Source organism: Gekko japonicus, unplaced genomic scaffold, assembly GCF_001447785.1.
Source record: "Gekko japonicus isolate JY-2015 unplaced genomic scaffold, Gekko_japonicus_V1.1 scaffold1064, whole genome shotgun sequence".
NCBI lineage: Eukaryota > Metazoa > Chordata > Lepidosauria > Squamata > Gekkonidae > Gekko > Gekko japonicus.
The window spans coordinates 397,054-412,297 of record NW_015176004.1 but is presented as its reverse complement, the minus strand read 5'-3'; the positions used below and the strand labels follow the sequence as shown (position 1 = coordinate 412,297).

General features: G+C 46.9%; 1 protein-coding gene across 1 annotated transcript in view; it reads left to right on the top strand.

The window, feature by feature from the left end:
• Positions 1 to 1,951: 1,951 nt before the first annotated feature.
• ODF2 (outer dense fiber of sperm tails 2) overlaps positions 1,952 to 15,244 on the top strand; it is a 55,433-nt gene continuing 42,140 nt past the window's right edge. Inside the window, exons 1-6 of the mRNA XM_015426459.1 lie at positions 1,952 to 2,124; positions 4,021 to 4,102; positions 5,755 to 5,933; positions 9,822 to 9,947; positions 12,184 to 12,354; positions 14,556 to 14,722. Coding sequence (XP_015281945.1) covers positions 5,823 to 5,933; positions 9,822 to 9,947; positions 12,184 to 12,354; positions 14,556 to 14,722 — 575 coding nt within the window. The 5' untranslated portion in view covers positions 1,952 to 2,124; positions 4,021 to 4,102; positions 5,755 to 5,822. The remainder of the gene's footprint in view (positions 2,125 to 4,020; positions 4,103 to 5,754; positions 5,934 to 9,821; positions 9,948 to 12,183; positions 12,355 to 14,555; positions 14,723 to 15,244) is intronic.

Sequence of the window (15,244 nt, the reverse complement as noted above, 5' to 3'; positions counted from 1 at the left end):
CATCTAAAGTTAAATGGCTGGCTGGCTCAGAGAGCCAGTTTGGTGTAGTGGTTAAGTGCGTGGACTCTAATATGGGAGAACCGGGTTCCAGTGTTCCACTCCCTGGGTAGGCTTGAGGTGTGTGGGGGGGAGCAGAGAAAGAAAGCAGCTTTAACTTTAAATGTGTTCTCAAAGACCCCTCCCTACACCAGCCAGTTTCTTTAAACCCCTTCGCCAAGCCAGTTGGTGTGGGGGCAGGGGAACTTGGAGGATGCATTTAAAGTTAAAGTTGCTTTCTTTCCACTTCTCTCTCCCCCGTCCCCCCATCTATTTGCTTTCTTTCCACCTTTCTCCCTCTCTCTCTCCTCCCTCCCCATCTAAAGTTAAATGGCTGGCTGGCTCAGAGAGCCAGTTTGGTGTAGTGGTTAAGTGCGTGGACTCTAATATGGGAGAACCGGGTTTAATTCCCCACTCCTCTACTTGCACCTGCTGACCTTGGGCAAGCCATGGTTCTGGCACAGCTGTTCTTGAAAAAGAGCAGTTTCTGTCAAGAGCTCTCTCAGCCCCGCCTGCCTCACAGGGTGCCTGTTGTGGGGAGGGGAAGGGAAAGGAGTTTGTAAGCCGCTCTGAGACTCCCTTGGATAGTGTAGGGTGGGGTATAAATCCAATCTCCTTCTTCGAATCCCTTCTCCAAGCCAAGCTGACTGGCATGGAAACACAGGGTGGTGGTGGAGAACACATTTAAAATTAAAGTTGCTTTCTTTCCACCTCTTTCTCCCTCCCTCCCTCCCATTTATTTGCTTTCTTTCCATCTCTCTCTCTATCCCTCTTTTCCCCTTCCTTACTCCCTCCACTGATCTTGCTTTATGCTTTGTTTCAAACATCGATACACCGAGCCCAAGTACATTGCTTACTAGATATCACATCCTCTTGACAACATTTGACTTTAAGTCTTTATAGGAAAGGCAGACTATAAATAAATGTGCATTAACAATACTGGGGCCCCGGCCACACGTGCTGAAAAACGCATGGGGGGGGGAGGCGTGGTTATTTGTGCCATTGCATTCTGATCCACCATTATGCGATCAGACGTGATGGTGGCGCACCAGGGTTTCGCCCTTTGCTGCAAAGAGGACGGCTGGAGGGAATAGGCGCGCACAGGTGCGATCACACCGAAGGAGTCCGTCTGCAGCCCGTGGCAAACCATTTGCTAGTAGATCTTTGCAGGTACTTTTTAACTGCGCATCTTCAGCCACATGTTGGCCATGGGTGCGCCACGCTTGCCAGATGTTGTGGTGCCCAGCAGTCGTGCCTTTCGTGCGGCAAATTCTCCGAGTGAACGGGGCCTGGATTGTGCAGTTGTGGTGGAAGAGAGAAAGCAGCTTTTAAAATGAGCCTTGTGAGGGGAAATGAGAGGCGGGACGTATGTCTGAACTAGCTATTCAGGGGATCAGGGATGGAATTTATGTCTTGACCCGGATGAATCAGGACATAAGTAGAGACATCACCCTGCCACCCCGCGCACTTAACCACAACACCAAACTATGCAGAGGCAGGCCATGGCAAACCACCTCTGAAGGTCTCTTGCCTTGGAAACCCTAAACTGTGTTGTGTTGAGCCATCTTCACAAAGAATGATTATTTTTTTTTTTTTTAAAAAAGCACCGCTATCGCCCGCCAAAGAGCGAAGCCGCTTTTGAGGCCCAGCGGCGTTGCCGTTTCCATAGCGACCGTCCTACGCCTCGGCTGGGGGCGGGGCTCTTATGACGCCGCGCCCCCCGTGCTGGGCGTGGGTCCAGGGCTCGGCGGCAGGAGGGAGCGGCGGGGGGGAGGCTGCGCACGCGCGCTTTCATCGCGGCCGCGAGACGGGGCTCGTGGGGCGGAGCCGGGGGGGTTTGAATCGTCCAATGGGGGAGCGGCGGACCGCGTCCTGGAGGCGGAGCCGGAAGCCGCTCTGCGGCGCCTGGGGCTGCGGCTGTCCGTCAGGCGGGTCGTGCCGCTGCGGCTTCGCTTGGGCTCGCCCGCCGGCGCCCCGGCCTCTGAGTCTCCATGGCAGCCGCGGCAGCCAGGGCAGCTACCGGCGTCTCATCAACAACTTCGAAGAGGTCCTGAGGCGGCGGCTGCGGGGTCGCTTCAGCTCTGCCTGGTGAGGGGCGGGGGGGGGGAAGGGAGGGGGCGGCCGCTGTGCGCGTGCGTATGAGCCTGTCTGGCCCGGGCTGAATGGAACCTCCACAGCCGGAGGCAGTCTACCTGCCCCTAAGCAGCGTAGATCAAGATGGGTAACCCCGCCACCTGTTTCGTTAGTCTTTAAGGTGCTTCTGGGCTCTTGCTCAGCGTGGTGGCTACAGTTTTGGAGACCGACCCGAGGAGATCTGGGTTCAAAAACCCCGCTAGGCTGGGACGACCTGAGGCTGGTTGCTTGTTTCTCAGCGACGCCTGTCTGACAGGAGGAGTGCTTCGTTTCGTTTCTTGTCCGCTTTGCTCGTTGAGGCTGAAGGCAACGAGTAATTCAGTAAGACCGGCTCACACAAAATAAAGAGCAATGAAATACTTTACGTTGTTGAAGGCTTTCACGGCCGGGGTTCATTAGTTGTTGTAGATTTCCACGGCCATAAAGCCCGAAAAATCTACAACAACAAGTGAAACATTTATTTGTTCACTTTATTTAATTTATATCCTGCCCTCCCTGCTAGCGGGCTCAGGGCGGGTTACAGGTCACATAAAACGTGATAGTAAAACAATAAAATATCACAAATATTACAAGTTGAAGGTTTAATTTTTTTTAAAAAATGCTAAGTGCAGCATACAGCAGCGCCTTGGTAGCTGTACTATGATGCACTTCTTCTGAATGGTGCCGGTAACATTGACCACTGGACACAAGGCCAGGGCCACCAGTAGAAGCAGTAGAGTAAATTGCATAAGCCAGGTTTTAAAGGAGGATGTTGAAATAGCGGTGAGCATATTTGCTGCATGCAGAAGTGACCTCACGAAAGCTCCTCCCCTGCCACCAATTTTGCTAGTCTTTAAGGTGCTATTGGACTCTTGCTCTTTTCTTCTTCTACAGACAGACTAACACGGCTACCTATCTTGATCTATCTCCATGGAAGGTTCCTGGTAGTTAGCACTCGTCTCTTCATGTTATTTTGCACCAACTGAAACTCATAAACAGTCTTCAAAGCCAGTCCTATGTAGAGTCTGTTGTAGTCACCTAATTTGGATGTGGTTAGAGCATGGATAATTGAAGCCTGATCCAGCCTATATGAGAGAGGCCATAGTTGGCACACCAGCAGGACTTGGGCCAAAGGTATATGTCAGAGGGCTGTAAAAGTATGGAACTAATAGCACCCTCAAGCTGTGAATCTACTCCTTCAGTGGGAGTGGAATCCTATCCAGGACAGGCTGTCTCCTGAATCCACTTTTGACTGTAGATCAGGGACACCTCGGTCTTGTCTGGCTGGCGCTTCAGTTTACTGGCCCTCATACAATCCATTACCCCCAGTAGACACTATTTCAGAATGTCTGCCATCTCCCCTGATTTGGCTGACAAAGGGAAGTATAGTTGACTGTTGTTGGGGTGACATCTCATTCAGAACCTCCAGACAGTCACTGCCTGCAGTTTTATGTGGACGTTAAAGAAGACAGGCAGAATCATGTGGGATCCCACAGCACACTTGCCAGAAGTCTAAGCGGTTCTTGTACTAGCTGGCTAGGTGAGACCAGAGTTGCTGATTCCCATCTTGAACAGCTGGATCAGAAAGACACCATGGCATCAGAAGCCACTGAGAGCTTGCATTCGCAATAGGGTTTCTTAATGGAATCACACTTCCCTGTGTCCCAGGGAAGGTCACTGGTCAATGTTATCTGGGGATTTCAGTTTGCAAGCCAGGCTCTGCAGACTGAGGTTGGTATTTTGAATTATTCTGCAAATTACTTGTGCAGCGTATGCTCAGATATTTCTGAATCGTTGCTACTTCTGTGTCTAATGAGTAAGAATATTTGACAAAACTTTTAAATTGGTAATTTTAAAAATATATACTTGCAGGTTGTCCCCGTCTCTCAAGAACGGAGTACTAGCGTCCACCCAAAGAAAACTATCACCAGTAACTGAAGTACTTCCTTTATCTGTACGTGACTGTGCTACCTAGCGTAAGAATTTCCCTTATATTTTAATTACCGTGCTAATTCGTTAGGTGACGTTTTCTGATCTCATGCTGAGGGGCAGGTGAGGGGGGACTGTTTCTTGGGGCTGTGGACATTCATAGACAGTGTGACTACCCTCGTGGGGAACATTACTAAACAATCTGGTGGTAGCAAATTGTGGTGGGAGGGGTATTTATAATTTGAACTCAGGTAGCTGCTTAGAGAGCATATAAAAGAACTTGGGGTATAAGAGTTTCATATGAGGGGATTTCACTTTTGTGTTCTGTTTGTATAGATAGCATCTCTCCTTGTATATAATTCCATTTTCGAGTGGCAAAGTTCTATGTGCGCCAAAATCAGTTGGCTGCCTGAACTGCCACTCAGAAGTCACTGGCTGCGTTGGCTGCCTGGGTTGTGGAGTCCTGCCTACAGAAGCGGCAGCCACTGTCTTTGGGTCAGTGTGCTCGGAGCCGACGGAAGGGACAGACGGGACTCTCCACGGGGATGGCTGGGGAGGGGGGGCAAGGTGGAGGAGAGGGCCGCCCATAGAAGCAGTGGTGTGGCCATGGCGCTCGGGGGGGGGGGAGCGACTGCTGCAGGCCAGAGCACTCTCCCAGAGCACTCTTTCTAGAGCTCGTTACATTTCTTTCTGCAATGGGCCTTATTATAGTAATTGAATAAAATGGTTTCGTGTTTGAGGTTACTTGATGAGATGAGCCTAAGGTACGTAGAATGTCAAGCTGCTAGGTTGGAAAGCCCCCAAACATGGGTTATTTAGAGCCCAATTTGTCTTCCAGAGATTTCTGTGGAGTTTGTGTGATCTGAAATGAGAGCGAGCCAGTTGGCTGACTGACTGCTGTAGTTATACCAACAAGCTTTCTTACACCTGTTAATTCCAATGTGCCTATGGGAGACAAGGTCATACATCATGGTTGTCTCTGTATAGGGAATTCGGCGTCCTGTGTGAAGACTAGCTGCAGGTAGTCCACCTGGAAGCTGGTTTGTGTTTCAGCACAAGCAAGCTTTGCATAAACAGAAATTGTAGAACAGAAAAGATGGTTTGTGTTTCAGCACAAGCAAGCTTTGCACACACAGAAATTGTAGAACAGAAAAGGGTTTTCCCCAAGGGCACCCGCTGACCTACAATAAGGTGTCTCCTTGGGAAAAAATGGTTGTGCTGTGTCAATTTGCTGTTACTTGCTTAGAATGCCAAGTGACCAGTTGATGTTCCCGTTGCATGACTTCCCTGGCAAGCTAGATGAGTGGTGCCGAATCAGTAGGCTAATGTATTTGGAGGCCTTTGGTTCTGGTGGCTCTTAGTAGATACCCTGCAACCCCAGGATCCGTAACTGAGAAAGGTCTGAGCCAGACTTGGAACTCTTGTCTTTTTTGAAGAGCTGGACATTATTGAAGCCAGGTAGGAAACCTGAGCAATGACTTTAAAACGAGGCAATTAAAATGGACAGAACCAGCACATCGTACCTTATTTCTTGAGGTATACCATTCCAGGTTGGTGGGGTTTTTTTCATGTCTGAATTGGCCATTTGTTTGGCTTGAAAATGTTGCATGTTTCCCTCCCTTGAGAGGGCTGCAGGTCCTTTTGGACTTGGGCATAAAAAATTGTTGTTATTTCCAGTCTACTTATTCACAGGTCCTTTTTTCCATTGTACTGATTGCCCTTTTCCCGCTTGTTGGAGAAGAACTATGAAGAGCCGCTCCTCAACTCCCCCTTTGCACGTCCATGTGGATGAAAATACCCCTGTCCATGTCCATATTAAAAAGGGTCAGAAAACACCACCACCGGCAAAACCCCAGGTACGAGTGTGCAGCTGAGTGTTTGTAGGGGCTGTGCTTGGAAAGCCAAAGCCCCCAGAAGCACCAGTGGAAGCTCAAGGCCTGTTCATGTTGCTTGAAGTGTTAATAAATAAACAGGATGTTGCAGCCATGTGTTGCTGCTGCCTGGCATGCTTTGCTTATGCTGCTGCCTGCTCGGTTGGGTTTTTTTTTGGGGGGGGGGGGCTGCAGTTTTAGTAAGTATGCTTAGATTAAACTGCTGCCTGTTTACTTTTTTGCTTCAAATTTAGTAAATATGCTTAGATCATACAGCTGCCAGTTTGGGGGTGGGTTGTTTTGTTTTTTTTGTTTTTTTGCAACAAATATAGTATGCTGCTGCCTGTTTGCTTTTTTGCTACGCACAGGTAAGTATGCTTAGATGCAGACAATGTGCATTGTGTTGTTTACCTAGTCTGTGTTCATGGTACTATATTTTCCGTATCAAATGCAATTTAATAGCACCTTCAAAATTAATGGTGCTTCCGCAAAGTATAGATCTTATTTACTGCCTCATGGGTAAATCAGCAATAAAGTGGACAGTTCCTGGAAGTGTCTATATGATGTTTACAAATGTGTGGGGAGCTGGCATGTTGTAGAAGCTAGTACATTGGAATCGTATTGGGGAGAGCCAGATTGAAATCTCTCCGCTTGTAAGTCCAATTCATTAGAAATTTGGGGGGACCTAGAAACACTTTCCCTGCAGGGACAGCAACTTGTATGACTTTAAAATGTGTAGCCCATGGGTTAAGAAAAAGTTAGCAGCCAATTAGTTATGTTGCTGGAATTGTTCCTAATATTCCTTTAATTTGCAGTATTCTCTTCCTCTTTCTGCAAGCTGATTCTTGTATGAGTGAAGAGTTGTTCATAGGGTTATGTAAAATGGAGCGAACAGAGTTCTAAAATCAGTTATCAATCGTCTGCCAAAACGATTCAGTTTACCCCAACCCGGCCAAGGTTAGTCGTTGCTAACTGCTATTAAAACAAATTAAACAAGTTGTCAATGCCAACTTAAGTCCTATTGCTATCAGTAGGGCTTAGGTGTGACTAACTTGTACTGGATCCAGCCATTGGGTCTAAGGGACTTAAGCTTTGAATTTCACTTGAAGGTACCCTTCAAACACCTTGGTTGTGTGTTCTTATTGGAACAGGCTTTTGGCACCTGGAAAACTAAAATATTAATTACGGCATGTGCTTTCAGTTTGGTGTAGTGGTTAAGTGCGCGAAATCTTATCTGGGAGAACCGGGTTTGATTCCCCACTCCTCCACTTGCACCTGCTGGATGACCTTGGGCAAGCCATAGTTCTGTCTGAGCTATTCTTGAAAAAGAGCAGTTTCTGTCAAGAGCTTTCTCAGCCCCACCTACCTCACAGGGTGTCTGTTGTGGGGAGGGGAAGGGAAAAGAGTTTGTAAGCCGCTCTGAGACTCCCTTGGGTAGTGAAGGGCGGGGTATAAATCCAATCTCTTCCTCCTCCTCCTTTCATTGACTAGAGTCCACTCTCAGATGCACAAAGTGCATCCTAAGTAGATAGGCAGGCAGGCAAGCACACGTACACACACAGGCATAGAGCCGTGCGGTCCAGTGGCCACGAGATGCAAGCAGTCCAGTCTGTGATGTTTCTTGGCAAAGTGCAGATGTCTACAACCAGAAGTGCAGCAGGCGGGTTCACATCAGTGGTAATAAGCAACAGTGTAATTACTTAGCACAGGGATGTCAAACATAAGGCTCGGGGGCCAGAACTGGCCCGCCCAGGGCTCTTATGCGGCCCACGAGCAACTGGTGCAAGGGAAGGAACAGGAGACTGCTTGAGGGGTGGTTATGGCTTCAGCACAGTAGAACAACCTCATCTTCAGCAGTCAAGCAGCATGGGAGAATCTGTCCAGCATTGTACCGCTGGCTCTCCATCTGTGTGGGTTTTCCTCTGCACCTCCCCTCTCAGCCCATGGGGCCTTGCACCAACTTGGATCTTACTGTCAGGATCTTTAGTCACATCACACCACACAGGGCTTCATAAGAAGATAACTGTTTATTGATAAGTCTAGTACTAAAGAACACGTGTACAGCTTGTGTCAGGAATGGCCGTCAATACTAGGGACTCTGACTTATAGTAAAATCAAACATCCCCCCGTAAGCATAAGCCAATGGATATATTTCGTGCGCGTGGGCAAAGCAAGTGGGCAGAGTAAAAAAGACATTAACTTTCCCAGCCGAGTAAACTGCAGCTGGAGCATCTACAAGGTCAAGCATAAGATAGCAAACAGTTGATGAGCCAGAGAGAACTGAGAAGCAAAAGGAGGACACCCCTCTACATTCCAGAACTATGACAGGGCTACCTGACACTTACCAGCTGCTGTCCTTTATAAAATTTATATCTCTGGTACCTGGCATTTGTTTTATGGCACCCATGACCTGGCCCAACAAAGTGGCATTTATGTCAGATCCAGCCCTCGTAACAAATCAGTTTGACATCTCTGACTTAGCGTGTCTAAGAACAGCTTAACTCCTGTAAAATGTTCGAAGAAACCATTATCTGACTAGAGGCCTAATTAAGTTAATAACAAATTTCCCGATTAAACTGTAGTCCAGCAGTTCCGTGCTGAAGTCTCCCTTTTGATGTTCTTTGTCTTGAAAAATGGGGGCTTTCAGGTCAAGCAGAGGTGCGGAAGGGCCCATAGGGTAGATCACCTGCCACCGTGCCGTTTCATAAATGGAAAATAATTTGTGGTCTTTTCTTCAAGAAAATATTACCTTAACGTGCCTAGTGGGCAAATATCTAATATGCTTCTACAGCATCCTCATTTGTTATTGTTGGTGGTGGAAGTGTTTAAGCTAAATTATGTTGCTTCTGTACGGCATGAGTAAAGTACTCAGCACATTTCATAGAGCAGGAAGCTAGGAACTTTGTTGTATGGAGCTGAATAAGGTTATCATCTTGGAATGATAGGAGCAGTAAAATGAAATGCTGTTCCTCCCTTATTTTAAGTTGCATTGGATAGCAAGGGGGAGGACTGTTTATCTTGCAAAAAAGTGATGCATTTGCTGAGCTGGCTGCTATTATGGTTTGTCCTCTGAATCAAGTTTATTTTTGAAGCCACCTTGGGGACGTGATGAACCTACATGACAGGAGCTGGTGGTAGGGGTATTGCATGCAAGTCAGGCATCTTGGGACTGTCAGAACTCCCTGCTTAAAGTATTATTTGTGTTGCTGAGTCCTCTTCGCAGCATCTAAGAAAAACTTGTACTTAGGATTGTTGCCTACCACAACAGAATCATCATTGCCTCTAATCATGTTGAAAGCCTACTGCGTTTCAAAGAGAATCAGCGCTCTCTCCTCTTTTCCACATACCTGGTTTTGCCGTCTGGCAATGCAAGTTGCTCCAGGGAGTTACGAAGATGTGTTGTAACCAATCCCTTCTGCAGTTTTGGATCCTTATTGGGGCCTGGAGGAGGTCCAAGGGGCTCACAGATGCTGATCTGCAGTCCTTGTTGCAGCCTTGGAGTATAACTTTCTTGCCACGCACCAGATCTAATCCTTGCAGGGTAACTGAGGCCCACATCGCATCATAAGAGGCCAGGCTTACCCGAGTGATGTCACAATGATCCCTGACTGACATAGAATAAAGTGGCTTTCAGTTTGGTCCCATACTCTGCGAGCTATGCACTTACCTCTATTTCTTTTTCCCGGGCGTGGTTACTGAGATGACAACTGTGATGTAGAGCGTGAAGCTTCTCCGTGGTACTGTTTGTTGGAATAACTTGGGTGTCTTCCAGTTCTGTTGCACAATTTGATGTGAAAGTGAATCTGGGCAAGTGTCCTGCGTTAACTGATTTCTTCTCTTCTTATTCCTTGCACTTCAAAACCCTCCCCCCAGCAAAAGCACAAGCAGAAAATGAAAGGGGATACCGTGAATGTGCGCCGCAGTGTCCGAGTAAAAACCAAAGTCCCCTGGATGCCCCCAGGCAAAACATCCATCAGAGAGTCATCTTACAAGTGGGAGGTAGGACAGCTGCTGCTTCCTTTGGAGCCTGACCGTGGGCGTCTTCAGAAGCTGTTTCTTCTATTCCCCCCCCTCCCCCAGATGCGCCCAGGGAGAGCTTGGGAAATAGGCTCTGGGCTTTTGTTGAATGCATTTCTCCTCTTGCGTGGTGGAAAGGCAGGTCCTCCAGGCAGATTACTATCTAGAAGGAAAAGGATTTATAATAAAAACCCCTCCCAGGTTTTTAAAAAGGAAAAGCATTCGGTTTAAAAGCCCAAAGTAGAATGAACGGACCTGAACAGCAGCATTAAAATGACAGGGACTGGGTTGACTCAGCCAAAGCACAAGAAAATAACATAATTTCTATTTGGTGCCTGAGGAATAAAAAGAGTCAACATCAAACAGATACTTCTTCTGATGAGGATGTTCTGCAGCTGGGTGCTGCCACTGAAAAGGCCCCGTGTGTGGTCTCCACTTAGTCTCAGAAACAAGAGTCACCCACAGCTGGGCCTTAAACAACAAAGTCTTAAGGACTGGGCAGATTCATACAGGAGATGGTGGTTCTTTATACTCTTTCTGTTTCTCCCAGCACTTCCTCTGCCATAAGTCTCTACGGAAAGATTGAACGGGGAAGCGCTGTTTGTATTTGAATCCATTACTCTCCTTGCTGAGCTTTTTTTTTAAAACCATCTTTTATGATGGGAGGCTGATGGTCCTGTACAGTCCTTGGAAGGGGATAACATCTGGACAGGCAAGGCAGTTGAGAGTTAGCATGAATGCCAAAGTTATTTGGATGGCTTTGAAGAGAGGTGGGTTTTTACTGGGTTAACCACAGTGAGTCTCAGCTGTGGCTTTGTGTGACAGATGAATGTGGATGTATAATCCTGGGTTGTTCCCGCCACCATCCTCACAGCGATTCAGGCTGAGATCCTAGCCGGGAGGCAGGGAAAGATCCAATGAAACCAGAATTTATTGAGGGAATCCAGGATGCCAGTTGGACGCTTGTTTCACAGACTAACCGTAAATAAAACTATGGCTTCCCAGTATGTTTGAGCCAAGCCTATGTGTTGGCTTTCTTCTTCTGGTGTTGTGTTCTGTGCAGCGCTTGGCCTCTGCAGCTTCTTATCTATTGATCTGTAAATGGTAATATTTATACTCTGCATTTGGTGTGGCCGCTCCCAACCATTACTTAAAAGAGAGAGAGCCAGTTTGGTGTAGTAGTTAGTAGTTCCCCACTCTTCCACACGCAGCTGCTGAATGACCTTGGGCAAGCCATAGTTCTGTCAGAGTTGTTCTTGAAAGAGCAGTCCTCGAGAGAGCTCTCTCAGCCCCACCTATCTCACAGGGTGTCTGTTGTGAGGAGGGGAAGGGAAAGGAGTTTGTAAGCCGCTCTGAGACGGCGAGTGAAGGGCTGGGGTATAAATCCAATCTCCTCAAATCCAGTTAAAACAATTAAACTATCAAAACATGTCAATAGAAGACTAACTGTCAAATCCAGCAATCAAATTCAGAGGTGCAGCCAGTTGTATTTGACTGTTAAAAAACAACTGGGAAAGATTAAAATACTGAGTTGGTCAATACAGAAGGCGTTATCATTGGCAGGAAATGTGAGAGAATGAACTTGAGGTTGCTTTTTGCTTAATGAAGTTCAGCAAACCTGGCGGGGGGCCACAACGAATTAGGCCCTTTCGGCCATCTCATTTCTGAAAGCGGGGCTCACCTTTTGCATGGTCTCCCATCCGAGGGACTGAATTCCTTCTGACTTGCTGAACTGCTAGAGAACTCAGGTGCTTCCGCACCCCTTCTTGAGATGGCTCAACGTATTTTTAAGCTAGGCCATCAAAACACCATCTGGATTCTGCATTGGTATGGTGGCATTATAGTGATTAAGAGATGTGAGTGGTGAACTAGGCGGTCCCCAGTTCAAATGCTGCCTCTGCCATAAACTCACTGCATGGCTGTAGGCAAGCGGTTGTATCTTGAATTCAGCTCCTCTGTCTCCAAGATAGGGAAAATAATGTTAATTTACAGGTATGTTTGACTGGTGAGAATTGTCTTGGAGATCTGAAAGTGTTTTTATGTAAATGCTTAACGGACGGATGTTTTGTGACCATGGGGAAAGGTTATGGCTGATGTACTTTATATGACAGACATACAGGGCTTGTGGGTTGTGTTTGTTTGTTTAGTTGGTTGGTTAACTTGCTGTTTAGGGTTTCTAATCATTTTGGGTTGCCCCCTCTGTCCCATGTTTGACCAGGGACCAACACATCGCCTGGAAATCACTCCTCCGGATTCGGATAAGTTACTGTCAGTGCTCCGCTTGAGTGACCTTTCAACAGAAGAGGAAGACGCCCTTCATGGCAAGATGAACAAGTATGAGAAGAAGATAGACAGCTTGCTGAACGTGGTGGGCACGTTAAAAAATGAGGTGAGGCAGTCGCTTTCGGATTAGCCGCATCTCACATCAAAGAGGCTCGGACTTGGGAGGGTATCCTCTCTTAGAAAGTGAGAGAAGGTAACCTCTGGCTCAAACGTAGCGCCGTAGAGAAAGAATAATGAAGAAGAGCAACCTGCCTCGCTGTACCATTAACAGGCGGCTGTTTTTTCAAACAGTACCATTGCTGTTAGCACTGGCCACTTAGTCAAGTGGAGTACAGCGTTGTTGCCCCTTTGCAGAGGTGGACACTCGACTGTGCCCCTGTAAGTGTAAAGGCCTGCCTGGTGTTCAGAGATGCTATGAGAACAATCCCAAGCTTGTTTACTCCCCTCAGTAGGGCTTGCTCCTAGGAAAGCTTTCTTAGGATCGCACCCTGTGGCACGGCGTAAGTAACATTAGCTCAGCTCCACATAATGAGTTCCGTACTGGTGACCAGCAAGCTGACCTTTGCAGTAACATAGTTCAAAGCTCTTGTTGGACAAGGCGTGCCCCATTTTGACTGCTAGACTGTCTACGTCTGGTGTCTCTAGTTCTGTTCCAGCCCACAGCTTTTCTGAAAACTCACTGGCTGCGTGACTCTTCCAGGGTAAAAGCGAGTTTTAGGTTTTAGGTTGTGAATAGTTCCAAATCAGTGAAAGGGGATGTGGACCAAGGGACTTGTCGCAACACACTTGGCCTTTTCTCTCTCCGTCCCCAATCCCACACCTGCCCATTGTAAAAAGAAACAAAAAGCAAGATAACGTAAAACTGAAATGAATAAGGTAAGACAGAGATTGTGTGGCTTTGGCCATTCTTTACAGTATAATCTATAGTAAGGGAGAAGCAAGTGGGAAGATGTCTATGATCCGGGGGGAATCTATGGTACAACATTGGCATATGGCTTTTCTTGAAGGTCTTTTCTCCAGGAATTAGTGCTCACTTGTATTTAGTACTTGTTGAAACACTTTGTTTTCTTCTGTTACATACTTTTAAATGTGGGGAGTCTGTATATCCCAACAAAACCACCACAAGTGAGTCAAAGGACCTGGGCCTTGGTGTACTTCACCCAGGACTGTATCTCTTAGCATAGGGCAGTCATTGTATACCAGATCAACAAAATTTGGCACATGAGGGTTGTACCCTAATCATTGCGTTTTTTGTTGATATTTTGAAGAATTGCTGTATATGTTGAAATATACGTACAGCTAATTTTTTAAAAAAAGAGTAGAGATGCAGCCCTACAAATATTGTTCAAGGTCACAATCCCATGTTTTTTTGTGTAAATCACTGTAACTGCCTTTTAGAAATCAATTCACACATTAAATATATGCTAAAGAGCATAACATTACATTTAATGTGAGCTGCAAATGGTTGCTACGCAGCCACTCATAACGAAATTATAGTCAGTGTACTCAGAGGTCATTTCGGGGGGGATCGCGGGGGATCGCAGTTCCCCCGGGTGAGGTACGGGGGGGCGGGGCACATGACGAAGCCCCGCCCCCCTCCCACCGGCCTTGCAGGTTCACCGCCGGGCCCCTCATGGGGCTCGGCAGTGGAGCTGCAAGGCCGGTGGCGGCGGCCGGGACCGTTGGGGGCGGGGGGTGTGGCCTTATGACACACTTCCGGTGATGTCAGGGGGTGTGGCATATGCTAATGAGTTAAGCTAATGAGTTTCCCTAGCTCTTTTTCTACGAAACGACCCCTGAGTGTACTAAACAAACATTGTCAGAGACTTGGGTCTCTCCTCCTCCCTTCTTCACAGCAGTTTTGGAACTGGCAATATGGAGATTCCAGTTCATGGGGGAAGGATCTTCACGAAAAACCTTATGACAAATTTCCCATGGAACCTAAATCTCTACAGGCTCCTTCACGATCAAGAGCTATTGCTGAAATTATGGCAGTCTGTAGTATTACCATATAGGGGAATGTATGAAATGCCACGTTCTTTTTGTGTTCATACAATGTTTCCATAAGACTCATTTTTGTTACCAATATTCTCAGGTTTTTTTCTGATGGAAATAACCAGTATTTGTATCAAATTTCTTCCTGTTTGAGGAGAACATTTGTTAGAATCTGGAATGTTCAAATCAAAACCATGTGCTCACAGAAGTTGGCAATATCATTTTGGTGGTAGCATGCCTGTTCTGTGTCTCTGCCTACTGATGCGTAATGGGCGAAATGCTAGTCTATTGCACAAATGAAAGTGTTCGCAGGTCAAAATACCCAAGCGGGAAGAGTCGCGATGCGTGGCCAAACGTCTACTCGAAGAGCAGAAGGAAGAGCTGGAAGAAGTCACTCAGGAACTGGTAGAGACGGAACATGAAAACACCATTCTCCGGCGCAATATTGAACGTATGAAAGAGGAGAAAGATCTTTCCGTGTAAGGAAGCTTCCAAGCCTTTCCTTTCCTTTGTAGATTTTTCTCTTTGGAGGAAACCAGTTTAAATTTTTTTGCGGAAAACTGTACGATGTAATGGGAGGCGTGCCAAAGACAGTTCTGGCCCAACAGGTGCTAGTAATTAGCTGTCGGGCAAACTCTTCGTTGAGAATGTTAGGTTATAAATATTTTAAATAAATGAATCTCTTACACCTGGTAACCATTTTTTTGGTAACCATTTCTGTAATGGATTCACGTGGGGAGGTGTTGGTCGGAAGCAACAGAACAAAGTATGAGTCTGATGGCACCTTTAAGACCAACAAAGTTTAATTCTGGGTATAAGCCTTCATGTGCATGCTCCCTTCTTCAGATAGGTTGAAACTAGCCTTCCTCAATCATTACGTAGAGGTAGAGTTGCCCCTGCACATTCGGGAACAAATCTTTTCAGACGCTCGACCAGGTACCTTTTATTTTCTGCCCAAAATACAGATACCCGGCAGCCCAGGTACCCACCCCATTGTCTCA